Genomic DNA, 22,700 nt, shown 5'->3' on the forward strand with positions numbered 1-22,700 from the left:
AGGAGAAATTGGACCCCAAAAGTTGTTGCCCAGTTTGTCCTGAGTACGCTGGTACCCCATATGTGGGGGTGAACCACTGTTTGGGTGCACGGCAGGGCTCGGAAGGGAAGGAGCGCCATTTGACTTTTTGAATGAAAAATTAGCTTCAATCGTTAGCGGACACCATGTCACTTATGGAGAGCCCCTGTGTGCCTAAATATTGGAGCTCCCCCACAAATTACCCCATTTTGGAAACCAGACCCCCAAAGAACTTATCTAGATGTGTGGTGGGCACTTTGAACCCCCAAGTGCTTCTCAGACGTTTATAGCGCAGAGCCGTGAAAATAAAAAATCATTTTTTTTCCACAAAACTAATATTTTAGCCCCCAAATTTTTATTTTCCCAAGGGTAAGAGGAGAAATTAGACCCCCATCGTTGTTGTGCAATTTTTCTTGAGTACGCTGATACCCCATATGTGGGGGTAAACCACTGTTTGGGCACATGTTGGGGCTCGGAAGGGAGGGAGCACTGTTTGACTTTTTGAAAGCAAAATTGCCTGGAATCAATGGTGGCGCCATGTCGCATTTGGAGACCCCCTGATGTGCCTAAACATTGGAAACCCCTCAATTCTGGTTCCACCCCTAACCCCAACACACCCCTAACCCTAACCCTAACCTCAACCCTAACCCCAACACATCCCTGACCCTAATCCCAACCCTAAGCACAAGCCTAACCCTAATCCCAACCCCAACACACCCCTAACCCTAATATTAACCCTAATTCCAACTCTGACCCTAATTCCAACTCTGACCCGAATTCAAACCCTAACCCTAATTCCAACCCTAACCCTAATCCTAATTCCACCCTTAATCCCAACCCTAATTCCAACCCTAACCCTAATTCCAACCCTAATGCTAATGCTAATTCAAACCCTAATTCTAACCCTAACCCTAATTCTAACCCTGATCCTAACCCTAATTCCAACCCTAACTCTAATTCAAACCCTAACCCTAATTCTAACCCTAACCCTAATGGAAAAATAAAAATAAATAAATTTTCTTTATTTTATTATTTCTCCCTACCTATGGGGGTGATAAATGGGGGATTATTCACTTTTTTTACTTTGATCACTGGGATAGAGTTTAAAACAGTGAAAAAAATGTACCTGTAATGAATGAATGCTGTCCGCTGATTCGGTGGGTGCACTGCGCATGCGCCCGCCATTTTGAAAGATAGCAGCACCCATAGAGGAGGAAGCAGGGACACCGGGAGGGACACTGGGACTCAGGAGGTATCGGAGGGGAGGGGGGTGATCGGAGTGGGAGCAAATACTGACGGCGGCAGATCACCAATGTTAATGCCGGTGAAATATTACAATCACTCTGATTGGCTGTTTCAATTTCAACAGCCAATCAGAGCGATCCTAGGCATGGGGCAGGCTAAGCCACCCCCCCTGGGGTGAAGTAAAAGGCCTCCTGTACCTGTGGGTTGGGTGACCTTTCAATGACACCGATCACCCAACCCGCAGGAGGGCGATCTCCCCATGACACCACATAGGCGTCACAGGTCGGATTGGCACCGACTTTCATGATACCTACGTAGTTTCAAAGGTCGAGAAGGGGTTAAAATAACAAAGGAGTGGCTTCAGAACGTGACCATTCTTGACTGGCCCAGACAAAGCTCTGACCTAAACCCAATTGAGCATCTCCGGAGGGACCTGAAAATTGTTGTCCACCAAAGTTCACCATCCAACCTGACGGAACTGGAGATTATCTGCAAGGAAGAATGTCAGAGGATCCCCAAATCCAAATTTTGCCAGATGTTTCCTGCTCTGGAAAGGGACCCGCAGATGCTGGAGTATCAAAACACACTTTTACACAACCTTAAGAGAACTTTTCACCAAGACAGCAGTGAAGCACACAGATTGCATCGCAGCTCTAGACTTCAACATCGGATACATCAATTCGTCAATGCCAAAACATTAGCAGCAGCAACAGTGGTGGAAGAGGCAATTTCTGTGAGTCCTTTGAAACTTTTTTATGGTCCAACTCGTTCACCAGCACAACAGTGTCCAAGTCTTACACGTAGTGAACGAATGTAGAAGACGGTGCAGGAGTATCCATACCATCAGGGAAGGTTTGGACTCTTTCACATTTTAGTCTTCCAAAATGGATGAAGTGGCCTAAGGCCTCTTTCACACATCAGGTTTTCGCCGTTAGGCGCGATCCGGCGCTTTTGACAGAAACCGGATCCGGCGAAATGCAATGCCGTGTAAGTATAAATATTTTTGCTTTGTTTTTTTGCACTTTTTATTTCATTTCTTTTGTGGAGGCTAATTATGTTATTTTTGTCTTTTTCTTTAACAGCCTTCACAGCGTGCTCCCGACTCTGACGTTGAGGATGGAGGGATTGATGTGGACCGCCTCATCGATCTCGTCAGAGAAAGGGAGCCGCTCTGGAATATGGCTGACCGCCGCCACGCTGACCTGATCGTTACCCGACGACTCTGGGAGGAAATCTGTTCGCTCCTTGTGGGCCGCTGGGAGGACCTCGATGTTCGGGCCCAGATTACAGAGCGTAAGTATATACAGTATCGGTTGCTTGATTTAAACCAGTGTTTCCCGAACTCCAGTCCTCGTGGTCCCCACGGATCATGTGTTCAGGATTTCTATTTACTATGGAAATCCTGAAAACATGACCCCTGGGGACCATGAGGACTGGAGTTTGGGAAACACTGATGTTGTATACTAACCACTCCTTTCTCGTTTCAGGGAACAGAATTGTGAATCGGTGGCTGTCTGTGAGGGATCGTCTCAAGAAGGAGTTCAATAAAGAGATGCGGGCCCCGAGTGGATCTGGAGGACGCAGGAGCAAGTACAAGTACGCAGAAGCCCTGTCGTTCCTCCGGGAAACAATGGTCACCAGAAGGTAAATATTACACACCACATGTGAAAAAAAATGTTAGATGTAAATTTTTTTTTCAGCCAGGGCCATACCATGTCAGTATTTTAATTGTTTTTTTTTCTCTTTATTCCACAGCACGGTGAGCAGCACTCGGGAGCCGGCACGATTGGACCCTTCTGAGGCGATCCCTGAGGAGACCGGCACCGAGGGACACTTCGACCGCCCCGGTACATCTGCACCTTCCCAGCCTTCCAACACATTCGACCCATCTGTCCCATCCACCAGCACAGGAGCATCGTGGCCGCCTACATTACATGAAGCTGCTGGTGAGGAGATCGCTTTCCCTTTACCCCACCCTTCTGCCCCTGCCACCTCTAGTACACCTGCGGGTACTGGGCGGCAGCGGCAGAGGGGTCAGGAAAAGACTTATGCGCCAGAGTTCTTGCATCTGAATGCATCTTTCCAGAACTGTCTAAAAGTCTTGTCAGAGCAAATCTCCGCAGGCTATCAGCAGATCAACTCCAGCATTCTGGAGGTGAAGACACTTCTGCAAACCATGCATTCAGAAGCAAGATCTTCGCCAAACCACACCTTTTTCAGGTCTGTTGTGGAGCGCATGGAAACGCTCTCTCCTGCCCAGCAGATGCATGTAATGCATTCATGCCACGCTGCTCTCCAGCAAGTTACCTCCCAACCTCCTCCTCCTCCCAACACAGTAGTTCCTCCACCTGCACCCCCTCCAGCCACTTTCCATCCTCCCCCTCCTATTACATCTACACCCCCTCCAGCCACTTTCCATCCTCCCCCTCCTATTACATCTACACCCCCTCCAGCCACTTTCCATCCTCCCCCTCCTATTACATCTACACCCCCTCCAGCCACTTTCCATCCTCCCCCTCCTATTACATACCATCCACCTCCAGCCACTTTCCATCCTCCCCCTCCTATTACATACCATCCACCTCCCCAGCACCATCCACCTCCCCAGCACCATCCACCTCCCCAGCACCATCCACCTCCCCAGCACCAGCAACCTCCCCAGCACCAGCAACCTCACCAGTACCAGCAACCTCCACAGTACCTGCAAACTCCCCAGTACCAGCAACCTCCCCAGTACCAGACATCTCCCCACTTCCAGCAACCTGCCCCGTACCAGACATCTCCCCACTTCCAGCAACCTGCCCCGTACCAGACATCTCCCCACTTCCAGCAACCTGCCCCGTACCAGACATCTCCCCACTTCCAGCAACCTGCCCCGTACCAAACTCCTTCCCCATACAACTTGCCATCAACATCATCTGCTCCTACAGTCCCTGCCCAACCCTCCACTCCACCACCCACCACCTCTTCTGCTTCCCACATGTCCACCCATTCTGTAGTTTTTTCCACACCTTCACCTCTAACTGTTCCTTCCCCACCACGATCCCAGTCCTCTCTCCACACTCCCAGTGTCCAAGTGTCCCGCAGCCCCTACAGCAGTATTTCCACCACACACTACACAGAATTATAATGTGTGTATTTAAATAAAAATGACCAGTTTTATGGTTTCAGTTTTATAGTTTAAAATTTTTATTAAACATGTTTATTAAAATTGTAAAAAAGTTTACTAAAAAAAAAATTTTTCAATAAAAGTTAAATTATTTTACACTGGTTGTCTGTCATTTCTTTCTGCGGCGAAAAAGGTTAAATACAGGGTATTTAAAAGGTGAAATGGTATTCAAAACTAGGTATATAACTGTGGGTAAATTTTAGCTTTTTGCCACAGTTGTGTTCCTGGTTGTGTTTGAAGCAAAGTATTTCACCTAAAAAGTTGTGTTTATTGTTGGTGATTTCCTAACAATGTACACAACTTTTGTTAAAAGGTGAAATACTTTGCATAAAACACAACCAGGTACACACCTGTGGCCTAAAGCTAAAAATAGAGACCATGACAAGATAGCCAACTTTGGTTGGCAAAGGTATATACTGTTGGTACAGAAGGTACACAAGTTTGGTTAGGGCACAAATCTTTCACACTCTGTCATCCTGCCAGTGTACTCTGCCTTGAGGTGACATAAAGTATAGTGCAAAATTGTCCCTCATTACTGAAACCGTCACAGAACTTCTAGTGGTAATGTCATGGTAATCTTGCAAGGTGGTTTCTTCAGAGATGTCCTCAATGGAAATGGGTTCCTTGCAGATAACAAAATTGTGGAGTACCACGCACGCTTTGATCACCTCGTCCACAGTTTCTGTCTTGAGGTTGATCGCAGTCAATAGGACCCGCTATTTGGCTGTCAGAATACCAAAGGTACATTCAACCATTGTTCTTGCTCTTGTGAGGCGGTAATTAAAAATGCGTTTTGGTCTTGTCAATCCTCTGCTAGAGTACGGTTTCAAAAGGTGTTCTGACAGCTGGAAGGCTTCATCCCCTACACAGACAAATGGCATAGGTGGACCAGATGTTTGCGACAGCGGTCTAGGTGGTGGGAACTGGAAGGTGTTTCCATACAGTTTACGCCCCATGGCAGACAGATTGAAAACTTGAGAGTCATTGGAGCGGCCATAGGCCCCAATATCAACCGCAATAAATTTGTATTCCGCGTCAGCGATGGCCATGAGGACAATTGAAAAATATTTCTTGTAATTGAAATATTCCGATCCCGATCCAGCTGGCTTTACAATGCGGATATGTTTCCCGTCCACAGCGCCCAAGCAGTTTGGAAACTGACATATCTGTTGAAACTTGTCAGCAATTTCAATCCACCTCTCTGTTGTGGGCTCTGGTAAAAACTCTTCAGCTAAGGAGTCCCACAGTGCACGGCATGTGTACTTCACAATTCCAGATATGGTGGAAATCCCGAGTCTGTACTGGAAATGCAGTGACGAAAGGGATTCTCCAGTTGCAAGAAATCTGTGGGGAATTAACAAACAATAAATTAGTTTTAAATCACAGCATTACATACCAAAACTGACCTATAACACTTGGAGATACAAACTACCACCAACAAGATTGCAGTGAAAGTGTGCTCTGATGCGATCATATCCAATAAATGTGGCTTACCTTAAAGTCACCATCAGACGCTCTGCGGGTGAAACTGAGAAGCGGCAATAGGTGTCCGCTTTTCTTATGAGGTGTGCAATGCGCTCCACCAAGTAATCAAAATTCTCCATTTTCATCCTAACATATCCAAAAAATGTATCCGGGTTTCGTCGAAGGTCCATGCATAGTGTAGAATAGACCCCACGCGTCATTCTCTTGGCTGTGATGGGGTGGATCCACAAACGTCGTCTACGATGCCTGATGCGCTGCTGTCTCGCTCTCTCCTTCTCCAGAACAATCACCCTCAAACGATTTGCCTCCGCTGTAAAATCCGCCAAATTCTTCAAAATATTTCCAATGACAACATCCATCTTCGCCAGTACTTGCTCTTCTCTCCAACCTGCACTTTCTCCTCTACAACCTGTCAAAGAAGGGCTGTAGGAACATGCTATATATAGTTTTCCAGTAGCCAATCCCGTTCGGAAGGCCACAAGGGTCAATTTTAAAAACCGGATCCGGCGTAATCCGTCGAAAAACGGATAGAAAAACGGATGAACCGGATGAGACGGATCCGGTTTTGTCTGTCAAGAAAAAGACGGATCCGGCAGAAAACCGGATCCGTCACATCCGGTTTTACTAAACATTTGCCGGATCCGGCGTTCCGGCACGACGCCGGATCGCGCCTGACGCCGAAAACCTGATGTGTGAAAGTAGCCTAAGTTTGCCTCACACGCCTTGGAGGTTTTATAGTGCCCGGCAGCCAGCGTTCTCTCAGAATGTGTCTTCAGTGCTGCTGGTATTATCCTGACAGATAAGCGCAGCAGGCTGTCCCCTGAAAGTTTAGGCCACCTAACTTTCATCAATATATACAAGTCATGGATCTCCATGGACTTTTGCACCCCAATCGTAGACAATACAGACTAAAGTAGGTGATATTGCAATTTTTAGTGTGATGCATTAATGTCACATAACTGCACTCTGTGATATCTTTAGTGTGACTTCTGTGCCTGCTGTGGGTGCTGCTGCTACTAATGTTAACACAAATTTGTGGAAAAGTGAACAGCCATGGTTAGTTTACATCTGCTGAGTTAGCTGCAGTGGAATACGTGTCGGTCCCAATTATACTATTTCTATTCTTGTGATAGTTGTTCCACTTCGGTGTTGTCAGACCCTCATTTTTTAACATGTGAAAACTCCAGGTTGGTGTCCAGCTGCTGGATTGGGTTTAGTGGAAGATCTGTCGGTCTTTATTATACTATTTCTACTGTGGTGAAATTGATGGCACTTCTGTAGTGTAAGGCCCTCATTTGTATAAATGTGAGCACTCCTGCTTGGGTGTTCTGTCCATCTCTTGGATTGGGTGTAGTGGAAGACCTTTCGATCGCTATTATACTATTTCTACTGTGGAGAAATTGATGCCACTTTTGTGGTGTTTGCCAGTAATTTTTGGAAATGTGAACACTCCTGGTTGAGTATCCATCTGTTGGATTGGGTGTAGTGGAAGACCTGTCGGTCCCTATTATACTATTTCTATTTTTGTCACAGTTATTCCATTTTGGTGGTGTCAAACACTCATTTATTAAAATGTGAACACTCCAGGTTAGGTGTCCATCTGATGGAATGGGTGTAGTGGAAGAGCTGTCGGTCCCTATTATATTATTTCTACTGTGGTGAAATTGATGCCACTTTTGTGTTGTCTGCCAGTAATTTTTGGAAATGTGAACACTCCTGTTTGGGTGTCCATATGCTGGATTGGGTTTAGTGGAAGCCCTACGTGTGCCTTTTATACTTTTTCTACTGTGGTGAAATTGATGCCACATCTGTGGTGTATGGCCCTCATTTGTTTAAATGTGAACACTCCTGGTTGGCTGTCCATCTGTTGGATTGGGTGTAGTGGAAGACCTATCGGTCCCTATTATACAATTTCTACTCTTGTGAAACTGATGCCACTTTTGTTTTGTCTGACAGTAATTTTTGGAAACGTGAACACTCCTGGTTGGGTCTTCTTCATGCGTGTTGCCTGTAGCAGTAGGCCTATGAGACCATCAGGCATCCACTTCCTTGGACTCAACTACCCGTGTTACTTTCCTTAGATTTTTCTGACATTAGTAGTCTACGAAATTAATATGAAATTAGTGCCATCTGAGTGTGGCTGAGTATGAAAGTAGGTTGAGCTGTTGCCTGTGGTAACAGGGCTCCCAGCACAGGAAGCCTACACCGATCTCTCACCCACCTCGCCTTACTGTGACGTTCAATTGAAAGCTGTAAATGCTGTCCCAGACCCCGATACCTCATGCCTGGCTGATTGCTGCAGTGCCATGCTAAAATTTGTACTGTGAGTGAATTGAGGCCACTTTCCTGGTGTCTTCCCCTCATTTGATGTGTTTTGGCTGCATTTGGAGCCATTATAAGGTGTTGTGCATGTGTTTCTTTTTGCCTCCCACTGACCTGAATGACGTTCGGTAATGTTCGGCGAATACTCAATGAATTGATCGGCGAATATTGCAAATTCGGCGATCATAATCCAAATCAAACATTTAAATTTTCGCTCATATCTATTCTTAAGTCCTTACTCCAAAAAGTCTATGGACCTGCCTCTCCATGGATTTTATAACTTATCTTCCACCCTCAGAAGGGAAAACTAGAATTTGGATAGTGATAGACACATTTAAGAAACCGTGTCATTTTGCTTCTTTGTCTGTATTGCCAAACTCTCAAACCTTAAAGGGAACCTGTCAGCAGGATTGTGCACAGTAACCTACACACACTGTCAGGTCGGCACCGCTATAATGATTAAAATGAGACCTTGGTTGATGAAATCTGTCTTATGGTTGTTACTTAATCTTTATTTTCAGTTTTTTGTTAATGAGATTTTTATGCCCTAAAGCGGGGTTGGTGTATGTGGTGCTCTGATTAGATATTCATAATGCAGACTGCTGACAGGTCACTGATCCCTCACTGACCTGCCCCCTAGTTTACATAATGAATATCTGTATATACTCAAAAAAAAAACCTTCTGCAGGCAGGTTCCGGCCGTGGCTCCTGCTTTGCAGCAAAACCGCATGTTTTGTGTGCCAATAAAACATTTTATTCAGGTTATTCAGCTAGAAGAAAAAAGAAAAAAAATCAATTTGAAAATGTTTCACAGTTCATTGAGTGAGACCACCATTCACTAATAAACTCTTCACTGAACGGTAATTTGCTAAGTGTTAATTTCAAGGGATAGCAGGTACAAAGTCTTATGGACGCTTCCTTTACAGTACAGAGCATTTTCTACATTGTATCCTTCATCTGTAGTATACTCCAGGGCTGTTTATGTCCACTATTTCGCTTTACTGCACCACACCCAGTTTTAACGCTACAGTCCTGATTAACAAGTCCACTTCACTTGTTCAGCGCTTCTGCATCCACATCCTCTTTCTTACACTACTGGTGCCTTGGGACGTACTCTTGGGATCCTTCACTAGTCCTCCATGCTCAGTCCTGTTCGGGCCCATTACTTCTCACTGTTACAAGCCCAAGGTCTCATGGCTAGGAGTCTGCCTCTTAGGATCCATCTCCGGAAGGCCACTTTTTTCCTCTTAGTCACTTATGTTCAGGATCTAGCTATGACTCCTGTTTGGTCTACTCTCACCCTCGTAAGTGGCACTGCTCACTTTAGACTCCAGTCCCTATCTGTCTAACTAGCAGAAAGCTGTCACTTTCCCTTACACTAGTTCCTCCGACTGTGCTGTGGGCTATTCCAAATCTTTAAGTCTTAAATTACCCTATATTCAACAATCTATTTCACATCATGTAACACATTACATTATCAATGCCTATCACACTCTATTCACACAACATAATACACAATAAAACTTACTTCTTCAAGGGAGAAATGTGGTCAGCATATCCATATCATTACATTTCACCCTCCTTTAATGTTAGTCGTCTTTGACAATACGGAGCCTATAATATACCAAAATGTTCTGACGTCAGTACATCCTCCTGCACTTTACTTAGAATTTAAAAGTTCTCACTGGTCAAGGCCATTTAGCACCGAAGTCTCTTGATTATCTTCCTGCACATTACTTATGTTAATGAACATCTGTTTTCACTCAATATTAGCTGCTCCTCTCGGTTAGGACCATAGAACTTATGTCCCTCTGAATCCAGATTTCTGTTGTGCCTACCCAACATCAGTCCATCGAGTTAGTTTGAAGTTATGAAACAATGGCCCTTAACTTGGTAACACAGTCTGTTCCTATAAGGGTAGCCCTTTCCACCATGGGCACAACTTCAACAAGGCTGGAACATCGAGTCGTCCATTCCACCTCCCCCAAACATTGGTCCCTGTGGCAAGGACACAGTCCATTGGTCCTCCATCGGCCTGTGGGATGGGGACACTGTCCTTTTCCTCACCTCAGCCCACGAGGCAGGCACACAGTACCTTACCGACATCTTCCCTTACTGGCCGAGATCCACTTCCAGGTTGAAGGTGTAGGACCCTCCAATGGCTGCAATGCTTCTACAGTCCAGCAAGGAGATGCGCAACAGGCACAACAAAAGTTGGAAAGAGGGAAACAACTTCAGCTGTCCACGGCCATTACCATAGGGAGATTCCTGGATACGTAGGCCATTTTCCCCACTGGAAGTCTGGGCTGATAAACATTGCGACAGTCGCAACCGCGGTATTGCATCAGGCATTCTTGGTTTCCAAGACAGGAGCTGCTATTTTGAATTTAGACAGCTGGTGTCTAATCTTCAGACATTTATAAAAATATATGCTACTAGTGTACTGTATATCTGATGAAGGTCATCTAGACCACAATGTTATATATGATATACTATTTCTTGATTTCAATAAAAACTAGCTCTTTTTTGAGAGTGCCGGATTCCAAATATTTTGTATTTTATATGTATTGCCAGTTTAAAGGGGTTTTCAACATTAAAAGAAATAGACCTCAAATACTTTTATATTCTTAACATGAGAAACAGAGCAGGTACTCATTCTCTTCTGGTCCAAGCCCATATCTCCACCAACAACACACTTTCAGTCTAATAAAAAACTAGCTTGGCAAAATTAATGTTTCAGTTAATATTTTGAATTTGTAAGGAGAATTAAATAATTCATTAAATGTTTATATATTGGAAAAAGGTATTAATGTAACTAATGACATCATCTTTGGTTTATGTTTTACAACCAATTGACAATTCATAATGAAAATAAATAAATTATTTATATTTGTTTTACAGGAAAACTTCATAGTTGGTGAACACAGCCTGGAGCCTATACCTTTTTTCACCTGTACATGGAAACTATTTTTCAGGAATTCTCTGCATATAATGGCACATTAATAAAGCCTTATTACTGGCTCTATGCAAACCACAATTGTGTGAAATGTCCGTATCATATTAGAACAGGAGAAGAGTCCCGGGTTACTTATGGAGAGTTCTACGAGGCATTTGGCTTTCCATATGGACCAACAATGCCTGAAAATAAACAGCTGATATTTTATGAAATAAAAGCATTTAATGGAGCCGTCATACAGAAAGGCCAGGCTACAAACTGCACTCATTCTAACATTCATGCCGAGTCAATGATGTTTGAAAAAAATGGATATCTAGATGTTTTCCTTTACCAGCATTACCCAGTTGGCTACTTAACTCTTTACACAAACTTTACTCCTTGCAACGAGTTTGGACATTGTTGCATCAGTAAAATGTATGATTTACTAATGAGGTACCCAGAGATGCGCTTAGATATCTATTTCTCACAGATGTACCACGTTGCAGAAGAGTTCCCTGCTTCTTTTTGGAACAAAGAAGCTTTAAAAAGTCTTGCAGGTCACTGGCCGAGAGTAACGCTGAATCCACTGAGTGATGGAGTTTGGAAAACTGTTCTATATTCCTTTGTGAAAGAGGTTTCCCAGAACACCCTGGACCAGCCCGTTCTGCCTGCTAGGGCTTCAGCTGATAGCTATAACGCACACATGATTCACTTTATCACTGGCATCAAGCCATATTTTGTTGACTCTCCTTCAATTTCTCAAACTCAAGAAACTAAACATTTTCCAGTGTACCCAAGAGATAAGATTAATCCTACTCAGCAACAAAATAGCTTCTTTCAGCACTTTCCTATGTTTGTACCCCGCATGCCCTTCATACCTGCAACACATGGTCCAAAAGAAGTTGTTTCCAGACCCAAACAAATTGTCCGACATCTAAACATGCCCATGGAGACAGGTGAAGAAATAAACTCAAGTAAAACTGTACCAAACGCAAGAAAAATAAATGAAGTTATAATTACTCAGCAAGTGGTAAAAGGAAAGGATAAAGAAGCAAAAACGAACAGAAGGAAAAATAATGCCGATTCTGTGAAAAAAGTCAAGCACTAAGAGTTATGCTAAGCCAGTCTGCACAATACAATTATTCATTTTATACATGCACAATAACATGCAGGAAATCATGTAATGAGTATGATTTCATGATAGGAAGTTTTTCATCATAGACGTTAAATTGTCAAAGGGTTTTCTGCTTATGTTCCCATGTTTTGGCCAGATACATAGGGTGAGAGTTTTCTCTTTTTTCATTTCTGTCACAGTACTTTATTGCAGTGTCCAGATACAGTGTGCAGTGCTAGCTCGATTAATTTATGGGTATGTAAAACTTAACCACTCCAATGCATCTGAAATAAAATAAAAATACATTTTTATGCTTTAGTCAACTGCTTTAACAATGGATGTTTTCACTCATGAACTTATATATAAAGCAGGAGTGGGGAAGCTACAGGATATTTATACCATCATTTGTGGGTCATACCAAATTATCAAAATAAAAATTATCCTGCTACATTTGGATAAGCAATTAACCCCTTATCCCCCAAGGGTGGTTTGCACGTTCATAATAAAGTAAACCCCAGCACTCAAATGAAGAGAAGAAGGGATGTATATGCAAAAGTGAATTTATTAATTGACACACTGCAAAGGGAACCTAACCAGAGCAACAGCACCAACGTTTCGGCATAGAGCCTTTCTCAAGGTTGTTACCTGAAAAGGTGTGAAAATAGCAATAGTGAGTGCGGTATGTACAAGTGATACATAGAATATTTACATACATATTTACATACAAAATAGCACAGATCAGTATAGTGCAAATGGAACATACATCACTGGTCAGAGCAAGGAAACATGGGTCTCAAAGGACTACCGGATTTTCAAATAGAGGTGAGGTTCCATACGATTTGCAGAGTGTGCTATTACATGAAAAGAGAGTAAATTAGTACAAATATGAATATAATAACATGAAGCGTACCCAGGGAGACAGATTAGATCAACTGGCAAAAATAGTGGAACAGCCAAGGATAGTATCCATATCAGTAGAGGATGGTGGGAAGCAGAAAGGAGGAAGGAGGAGAGAGAAAAAAGAGAGAGAGAGAAAAAAAAAGAGAGAAAAAAGGGAAAAGAGAGAAGAAAAAGAAGAAGAGAGAGAGAGAAAGAAAGAGAGGGAAGGAAAAGAAAAGCAAGGAGCAGGAAGGAACAAGATGGAGAAAGAACAAGAGAAAAAGAAGGAGGGGGAGGGAGAAAGAGAGAGAAGGAAAAGAAAAGGGAGAAAAAGAGAGAGAAAAAAAAAAAAAAGAGAGGGAGGGAAAGAAGGAGAAAAGGGAGAGAGGAAAGAGAAGAAGAAAAAAAGAGAAAAAGAGAGGGTGAGAAAGAGAGAGAGAGAGAGAGAGAGAGAAAGAGAAAGGGGAGGGAGAAGGATACGGGGAAGTAAGAGAGAAAAAAAGGGAATGAAACTGAAAGACAGAGGAAAAAGGCAGGAAAGAAGGAAAGAAAAGAAAGGATAGAGCAACAGAAAGAAAGAGGTAGAGTAAAAAATAGAAGTGAGAAGAAACAGAAGAGAAAGGAGGGGAGAGGGGAGGAGAGGAACACAGCAAGGGAGTACAATCGACAACAACAGAGAGGCTACATACCATGGGTGAGAAATGTGATAGGATCACTATGGAGAGTGAATGGACGCCTGGAAGAAAAAGCAGCATGGTGAAGCAGACCAATACATAGACTGAGAAGAAGCCAAAAGGAGCCGGGCAGCAGCGCTACCTGCAGTGGAGGTCCAGGACAAATGCGGGTGGCAGGGGGAGCGGCTGCAGCGGCGTGGTGTAGAGGGCCAGCGGCGCCATTATAAGGAAGCCGGCAATACACAAGGGGGAGGGCACTTCCGGGAATGCAAGGTCTGTGATGTGCATGGTCACATGACCAGGGACGGCCAGTGAGGGCAGGGAAGTGCTGTATCCCGGGTTACCAGCTAAGGGGCGTGTGCGGGGTGTGCCACTGGGAGGATATAGGAAAACAGTGTGGATCAGTTGTGTGAGATCTGAAAGGGAAACAAAACACAGGGAGTTAGTACTGTGGATGAAAAAGGAGACATAAGAAAAATGGATGCATGGGTATATACAGACACAAAAAGGCACCTATGTAAATATGCAAGACAATAAGTGCAGGGAATGCCATACTGTACGTCAAAATAACTCAAGGTGAGCATACAAAATGGATGCATGGGTATATACAGACACAAATAGGCACCTATGTAAATATGCAAGACAATAAGTGCAGAGAATGCCGTACTGTACGTCAAAATAACTCAAGGTGAGCATACAAACATACACTGATATATAGTAAGGGTCAGATAGGAAAAACAAAACAAAGAAACAAATCAGTTAAGTGCAGTGGATAAATAAATCAACGGGGGGCCTCATATTCCCTGTTGAGCCCTAATGGCTCTAAGGTTTGGAGGGTATGGATCCAGAACGCCTCGCGTTCTCTGAGTATTTTAATCCTATTTCCGCCGCGGCGGGGTTGGTCAACATGCTCAATCACTTGAAATCTGAGCTGCGGAATGGTGTGGCCAGCGGCACTAAAATGGGCTGGAATGGGTAGGGTAGTCAATTTACAGCGGATAGTGGATTTGTGCTTATTAATGCGGTCACGGATATGCTTGGTGGTCTCCCCAACATACCCGAGACCGCAGGGGCATTTAATCAGATAAATGACATAATTTGAATCGCAAGTAAAATATCCAGGGATCGGGAACTTCTTCCCAGTACGTGGATGTGTGAAAAACTCGCCTTTGGTAATGTGAGAGCACTGAAGACAGTGTAAGCAGGGGAAAGCACCTTTGCGTTGGCTTGAGAAGAAAGTCTGTTTGGCAATTGGCTTAGAGGGGCCAATGTCGGCTCTGACTAGAGAGTCCCTAAGGTTCTGGGGGCGTTTATGGCAAATGAGGGGCCGGGAGATAAATTCTGGAACCGAAGGATAGGCTTGATGGAGTAGGGGCCAATGCTTAAAGATGACACCATTAATGAGAGGACTGAACGGGTGGTATGTGCTCACAAAGGGAATACACTTACGGCTCAGTGAGCTGGCAGCCGGAGTGGGGGGCGAAGGTCTAACATACGGCAGATAGCCCCTTGCTGAAAATTTAGTATCCATATCAGTATGTCGTGCCTCCCTAACAGAGGGATCTGATACGATCCGGTCGACACGGCAGTGTTGGGAATGGGGTAAGGACCTCTTGATGTGTCGAGGGTGGCAGCTTGAGTGTAGAAGAAGACTATTTCTGTCCGTAGGCTTAGTGTACAGGTCTGTCGAGAGGGTATGATCAGGATTAATGATAACCAAAGTGTCAAGAAAATTGATGGAATGGTCACTATAGTGGAGGGTGAAAGAAATATTGTTAGTGGCGTTATTGATGTCGAAGAAAAAAGAGTTCAATGATATGGCGTCACCTGTCCAAATGAGGAAAATATCGTCAATGTAACGTTTCCATAGTGTCACCTGACTATCAAAGAGGGGATGGGAATAGATGTGACTATGCTCGAAGTGGTCCATATAAATATTTGCATAGGGGGGCGCGACGTTAGATCCCATCGCAGTCCCCCTACACTGCAGGTAAAACTGGTCCTCAAAGAGAAAGAAATTCTGGGTTAGGACCACCTCGAGCATGTCAAGACAGAACTCCTTTTTTGAGGAGGAAAAATCGGTGTGGATATCAAGGAACCTGTCAACCGCATGAATGCCTTCTTGGTGGTCGATGCTCGTATAAAGGCTCGAGACATCTAGGGTTGCCAGCAGACATTTGGCAGGGACACTCGGAATGGATCTAATGATAGATAAGAAGTTGTTAGTGTCCTTCAGATATGAGGGAATTTTGGAGATGTGTGGAGTAAATATTTTCTCAAGGGTAATTGAAATAGGTGATAATAAAGAATCGGTGGACGCAACAATGGGACGACCGGGTGGGGAGGTCAAGTTTTTGTGAATCTTTGGTAACGTATAAAAGACGGGAGTGATGGGATGGTTGTTTATCAAGAAATCACTGAGTTTGTCGTCAATGACGGCATTCTGCTTGTACATTGTCACTTTCTCCTGTATAAGGGTGGAAATGTGAGATGTGGGATCACGGGATAGTGGACGGTAGGTATTGGAGTCACCAAGTTGCTGGCGGATCTCATTAATATAGAAGGTTCTGTCAAGGACCACAATAGTCCCACCTTTGTCGGCTGGCTTGATGATGATGTTCTTATAATTTTTGAGTGAGGCCAAGGCTCTGCGTTCATCAGGGGTCATATTGTTTTTTAAATGAAAAGTGCCCTTACCGATGTCAGTGGTAATAGCGTGGACGTCCCTAGAGACTAGACTAATGAATGTCTCAATGGGGTGGTAACAGCGAGGAGGTTGATAGCTACTAGGGATCCTGAGGTTGAGACCCGCGAGTGTGAACCCCATAGGGGATGAGGGTGTCTTGGAGGCAACTAGAGGTCGGTCGGTATCAGAGATTTTGTTATAAAAATGTGACTTCAGGCGGAGATTTCTGAAGAATCTGTTAAGGTCATGTTCTAAATTAAAGGTGCTGAAGGCGGGGGTGGGGCAAAAGGAAAGACCCTTCTGTAAGACCTGGGTCTCAAGAGGGGAGAGGGTCTGACTGGAAATGTTGTAGACAATGTTGTCCCTACCTGGGAGCGGGTAGTGACTCGGTCTGAGCGTCCCCTGGTGTTTACGACCCCTCCTCGTCTGTTTTTTCCGGGGCGTTTCGGACCTAAAAAAGATTGAGAATCTGTGGAGAAGTGGTCTCTGTCGGACCCAGAAGAAAAACCGCCTCCACGGCGAGAGTTGCGGGATGGAGCGGACGAGTGCCATCGGTAGATACGATTCTTCAGATAGTCTTCCTGGTCCCGAAAGAATTTGTCGCGTTTGCGTATCTGTAACGTGTCCCTGTATTCAGAAAGCGTAGTATTGCACTTGTTCTTAAGTTCTTCAAAAGCCGTGGCATTCAGCGTCTGGGAAAGTTGTGTCTCTATGTTCTTGATGAGATCCGTACCCGTGACTATTTGAGGGAAATTAAGAGGAACACAGCCCTTGAATTACACGCAGCTACTTTGGCTGAATATCATAAAACCCAGAGAATACCGATGGGACTTAGAGTCTCTCTGCGGCCCACGCTATTCTCAGATAATTCTGAGTATTGTAAGTCTTTTGAGAGCATTCTCAACAAATGTTCCTTCGATATTATTCTCCTTACAATTGACTACCTGCAGAGGGAACTTATCAGCATTGACACGAATATCAAGAACATAGAGACACAACTTTCCCAGACGCTGAATGCCACGGCTTTTGAAGAACTTAAGAAAAAGTGCAATACTACGCTTTCTGAATACAGGGACACGTTACAGATACGCAAACGCGACAAATTCTTGCGGGACCAGGAAGACTATCTGAAGAATCGTATTTACCGATGGCACTCGTCCGCTCCATCCCGCAACTCTCGCCGTGGAGGCGGTTTTTCTTCTGGGTCCGACAGCGACCACTTCTCCACTGATTCTCAATCTTTTTTAGGTCCGAGACGCCCCGGAAAAAACAGACGAGGAGGGGTCGTAAACACCAGGGGACGCTCAGACCGAGTCACTACCCGCTCCCAGGTAGGGACAACATTGTCTACAACATTTCCAGTCAGACCCTCTCCCCTCTTGAGACCCAGGTCTTACAGAAGGGTCTTTCCTTTTGCCCCACCCCCGCCTTCAGCACCTTTAATTTAGAACATGACCTTAACAGATTCTTCAGAAATCTCCGCCTGAAGGCACATTTTCATAACAAAATCTCTGATACCGACCGACCTCTAGTTGCCTCCATGACACCCTCATCCCCTATGGGGTTCACACTCGCGGGTCTCAACCTCAGGATCCCTAGTAGCTATCAACCTCCTCACTGTTACCACCCCATTGAGACATTCATTAGTCTAGTCTCTAGGGACGTCCACGCTATTACCACCGACATCGGTAAGGGCACTTTTCATTTAAAAAACAATATGACCCCTGATGAACGCAGAGCCTTGGCCTCACTCAAAAATTATAAGAACATCATCATCAAGCCAGCCGACAAAGGTGGGGCTATTGTGGTCCTTGACAGAACCTTCTATATTAATGAGATCCGCCAGCAACTTGGTGACTCCAGTACCTACCGTCCACTATCCCGTGATCCCACATCTCACATTTCCACCCTTATACAGGAGAAAGTGACAATGTACAAGCAGAATGCCGTCATTGACGACAAACTCAGTGATTTCTTGATAAACAACCATCCCATCACTCCCGTCTTTTATACGTTACCAAAGATTCACAAAAACTTGACCTCCCCACCCGGTCGTCCCATTGTTGCGTCCACCGATTCATTATTATCACCTATTTCAATTACCCTTGAGAAAATATTTACTCCACACATCTCCAAAATTCCCTCATATCTGAAGGACACTAACCACTTCTTGTCTATCATTAGATCCATTCCGAGTGTCCCTGCCAAATGTCTGCTGGCAACCCTAGATGTCTCGAGCCTTTATACAAGCATCGACCACCAAGAAGGCATTCATGCGGTTGACAGGTTCCTTGATATCCACACCGATTTTTCCTCCTCAAAAAAGGAGTTCTGTCTTGACATGCTCGAGGTGGTCCTAACCCAGAATTTCTTTCTCTTTGAGGACCAGTTTTACCTGCAGTGTAGGGGGACTGCGATGGGATCTAACGTCGCGCCCCCCTATGCAAATATTTATATGGACCACTTCGAGCATAGTCACATCTATTCCCATCCCCTCTTTGATACTCAGGTGACACTATGGAAACGTTACATTGACGATATTTTCCTCATTTGGACAGGTGACGCCATATCATTGAACTCTTTTTTCTCCGACATCAATAACGCCACTAACAATATTTCTTTCACCCTCCACTATAGTGACCATTCCATCAATTTTCTTGACACTTTGGTTATCATTAATCCTGATCATACCCTCTCGACAGACCTGTACACTAAGCCTACGGACAGAAATAGTCTTTTTCTACACTCAAGCTGCCACCCTCGACACATCAAGAGGTCCTTACCCCATTCCCAACACTGCCTTGTCGACCGGATCGTATCAGATCCCTCTGTTAGGGAGGCACGACATACTGATATGGATACTAAATTTTCAGCAAGGGGCTTTCCGCCGTATGTTAGACCTTCGCCCCCCACTCCGGCTGCCAGCTCACGGAGCCGTAAGTGTATTCCCTTTGTGAGCACATACCACCCGTTCAGTCCTCTCATTAATGGTGTCATCTTTAAGCATTGGCCCCTACTCCATCAAGCCTATCCTTCGGTTCCAGAATTTATCTCCCGGCCCCTCATTTGCCATAAACGCCCCCAGAACCTTAGGGACTCTCTAGTCAGAGCCGACATTGGCCCCTCTAAGCCAATTGCCAAACAGACTTTCTTCTCAAGCCAACGCAAAGGTACTTTCCCCTATTTACACTGTCTTCAGTGCTCTCACATTACCAAAGGCGAGTTTTTCACACATCCACGTACTGGGAAGAAGTTCCCAATCCCTGGATATTTTACTTGCAAATCAAATTATGTCATTTATCTGATTAAATGCCCCTGCGGTCTCGGGTATGTTGGGGAGACCACCCAGCATATCCGTGACCGCATTAATAAGCACAAATCCACTATCCGCTGTAAATTGACTACCCTACCCATTCCAGCCCATTTTAGTGCCGCTGGCCACACCATTCCGCAGCTCAGATTTCAAGTGATTGAGCATGTTGACCAACCCCGCCGCGGCGGAAATAGGATTAAAATACTCAGAGAACGCGAGGCGTTCTGGATCCATACCCTCCAAACCTTAGAGCCATTAGGGCTCAACAGGGAATATGAGGCCCCCCGTTGATTTATTTATCCACTGCACTTAACTGATTTGTTTTTTGTTTTTTTTTCCTATCTGACCCTTACTATACATCAATGTATGTTTGTATGCTCACCTTGAGTTATTTTGACGTACAGTACGGCATTCTTTGCACTTATTGTCTTGCATATTTACATAGGTGCCTATTTGTGTCTGTATATACCCATGCATCCATTTTGTATGCTCACCTTGAGTTATTTTGACGTACAGTACGGCATTCCCTGCACTTATTGTCTTGCATATTTACATAGGTGCCTTTTTGTGTCTGTATATACCCGTGCATCCATTTTTCTTATGTCTCCTTTTTCATCCACAGTACTAACTCCCTGTGTTTTGTTTCCCTTTCAGATCTCACACAACTGATCCACACTGTTTTCCTATATCCTCCCAGTGGCACACCCCGCACACGCCCCTTAGCTGGTTACCCGGGATACAGCATTTCCCTGCCCTCACTGACCATCCCTGGTCATGTGACCATGCACGTCACAGACCTTGCATTCCCGGAAGTGCCCTCCCCCTTGTGTATTGCCGGCTTCCTTATAATGGCGCCGCTGGCCCTCTACACCACGCCGCCCGCATTTGTCCTGGACCTCCACTGCAGGTAGCGCTGCTGCCCGGCTCCTTTTGGCTTCTTCTCAGTCTATGTATTGGTCTGCTTCACCATGCTGCTTTTTCTTCCAGGCGTCCATTCACTCTCCATAGTGATCCTATCACATTTCTCACCCATGGTATGTAGCCTCTCTGTTGTTGTCGATTGTACTCCCTTGCTGTGTTCCTCTCCTCCCCTCTCCCCTCCTTTCTCTTCTGTTTCTTCTCACTTCCATTTTTTACTCTATCTCTTTCTTTCTGTTGCTCTATCCTTTCTTTTCTTTCCTTCTTTCCTGCCTTTTTCCTCTGTCTTTCAGTTTCATTCCCTTTTTTTTTTTTTTCTCTCTTACTTCCCTGTGTCCTTCTCCCTCCCCCTTTCTCTTTCTCTTTCTCTCTCTCTCTCTTTCTCACCCTCTCTTTTTCTCTTTTTTTCTTCTTCTCTTTCCTCTCTCCCTCTTTTCTCCTTCTTTCCTTCCCTCTCTTTTTTTTCTCTCTCTTTTTCTCCCTTTTCTTTTCCTTCTCTCTTTTTCTTCCTCCCCCTCCTTCTTTTTCTCTTGTTCTTTCTCCATCTTGTTCCTTCCTGCTCCTTGCTTTTCTTTTCCTTCCCTCTCTTTCTTTCTCTCTCTCTTTCTCCCTCTCTCTCTCTTCCTCTCTCTCTCTTCTTTTCTTCTCTCTTTTCCCTTTTTTCTCTCTCTTTTTTTTTTTTTTTTCTCTCTCCTCCTTCCTCCTTTCTGCTTCCCACCATCCTCTACTGATATGGATACTATCCTTGGCTGTTCCACTATTTTTGCCAGTTGATCTAATCTGTCTCCCTGGGTACGCTTCATGTTGTTATATTCATATTTGTGCTAATTTACTCTCTTTTCATGTAATAGCACACTCTGCAAATCGTATGGAACCTCACCTCTATTTGAAAATCCGGTAGTCCTTTGAGACCCTTGTTTCCTTGCTCTGACCAGTGATGTATGTTCCATTTGCACTATACTGATCTGTGCTATTTTGTATGTAAATATGTATGTAAATATTCTATGTATCACTTGTACATACCGCACTCACTATTGTTATTTTCACACCTTTTCAGGCAACAACCTTGAGAAAGGCTCTATGCCGAAACGTTGGTGCTGTTGCTCTGGTTAGGTTCCCTTTGCAGTGTGTCAATTAATAAATTCACTTTTGCATATACATCCCTTCTTCTCTTCATTTGAGTGCTGGGGTTTACTTTATTGTCTGCTCATGATTCTTTACCCCTAGAGCACCTTCAGTGTGTGGTAGAGCCTGGAATTCATATACTCTTGTTTGCACGTTCATGACCAGGCCAATTTTTACAATTTTGACCACTGTCCCTTTATGAGGTAATAACTCTGAAACACTTCCATGGATCCCGGTGATTCTGACAAAGTTTTCTCGTGACATATTGTACTTCATGATAGTGGTAAAATTTAATTCAAATATCTTGCGTTTATTTGTGATAAAAATGGAAATTTGGCGAAAATTTTTAAAATTTCACAATTTTCCAACTTTGAATTTTTATGCCCTTAAATCACAGAGATACGGCACACAAAAACTTAATAAGTAACATTTCCCACATGTTTACTTTACATCAGCACAATTTTGGAACCAAAATTTTTTTTGTTAGGAAGTTATAAGGGTTAAAAGTTGACCAGCGATTTCTCATTTTTGCAACACCATTTTATTTTTACGGACCACATCACATTTGAAGCCACTTTGAGGGGTCTATATGATAGAAAATACCCAAAAGTGACACCATTCTAAAAACTGCACCCCTTAAGGTGCTCAAAACCACATTCAAGAAGTTTATTAACCCTTCAGGTACATCACAGGAATTTTTTGAATATTTAAAAAAAATGAACATTTAACTTTTTTCACAAAAAAAATACTTCAGAATCAATTTTTATTATTTTACCAAGGGTAACAGGAGAAATTGGACTGCAAAAGTTATTGTGCA

The 22,700-nt window shown here is 44.1% G+C and overlaps 1 protein-coding gene and 1 long non-coding RNA gene across 3 annotated transcripts in view; both read left to right on the forward strand.

Moving 5' to 3' along the window:
* APOBEC4 (apolipoprotein B mRNA editing enzyme catalytic polypeptide like 4) overlaps window positions 1-12,606 on the forward strand; it is an 89,484-nt gene extending 76,878 nt beyond the window's left edge. For both annotated transcript variants that reach the window (XM_073582932.1, XM_073582931.1), the window contains one exon: window positions 11,141-12,606. In XM_073582932.1, coding sequence (XP_073439033.1) covers window positions 11,197-12,282 — 1,086 coding nt within the window. In that variant the 5' untranslated portion in view covers window positions 11,141-11,196 and the 3' untranslated portion in view covers window positions 12,283-12,606. The remainder of the gene's footprint in view (window positions 1-11,140) is intronic.
* Window positions 12,607-20,661: 8,055 nt separating this feature from the next.
* On the forward strand, window positions 20,662-22,004 carry LOC141096378 (uncharacterized). Its single transcript, XR_012233679.1, has 3 exons — window positions 20,662-20,747; window positions 20,828-20,874; window positions 21,610-22,004. It is a non-coding gene; the product is annotated as an uncharacterized lncRNA (long non-coding RNA).
* Window positions 22,005-22,700: the final 696 nt, after the last annotated feature.

The sequence above is a fragment of the Dendrobates tinctorius genome, unplaced genomic scaffold (genome assembly GCF_039654945.1).
Source record: "Dendrobates tinctorius isolate UK_male_01 unplaced genomic scaffold, ASM3965494v1 ptg000074l, whole genome shotgun sequence".
NCBI lineage: Eukaryota > Metazoa > Chordata > Amphibia > Anura > Dendrobatidae > Dendrobates > Dendrobates tinctorius.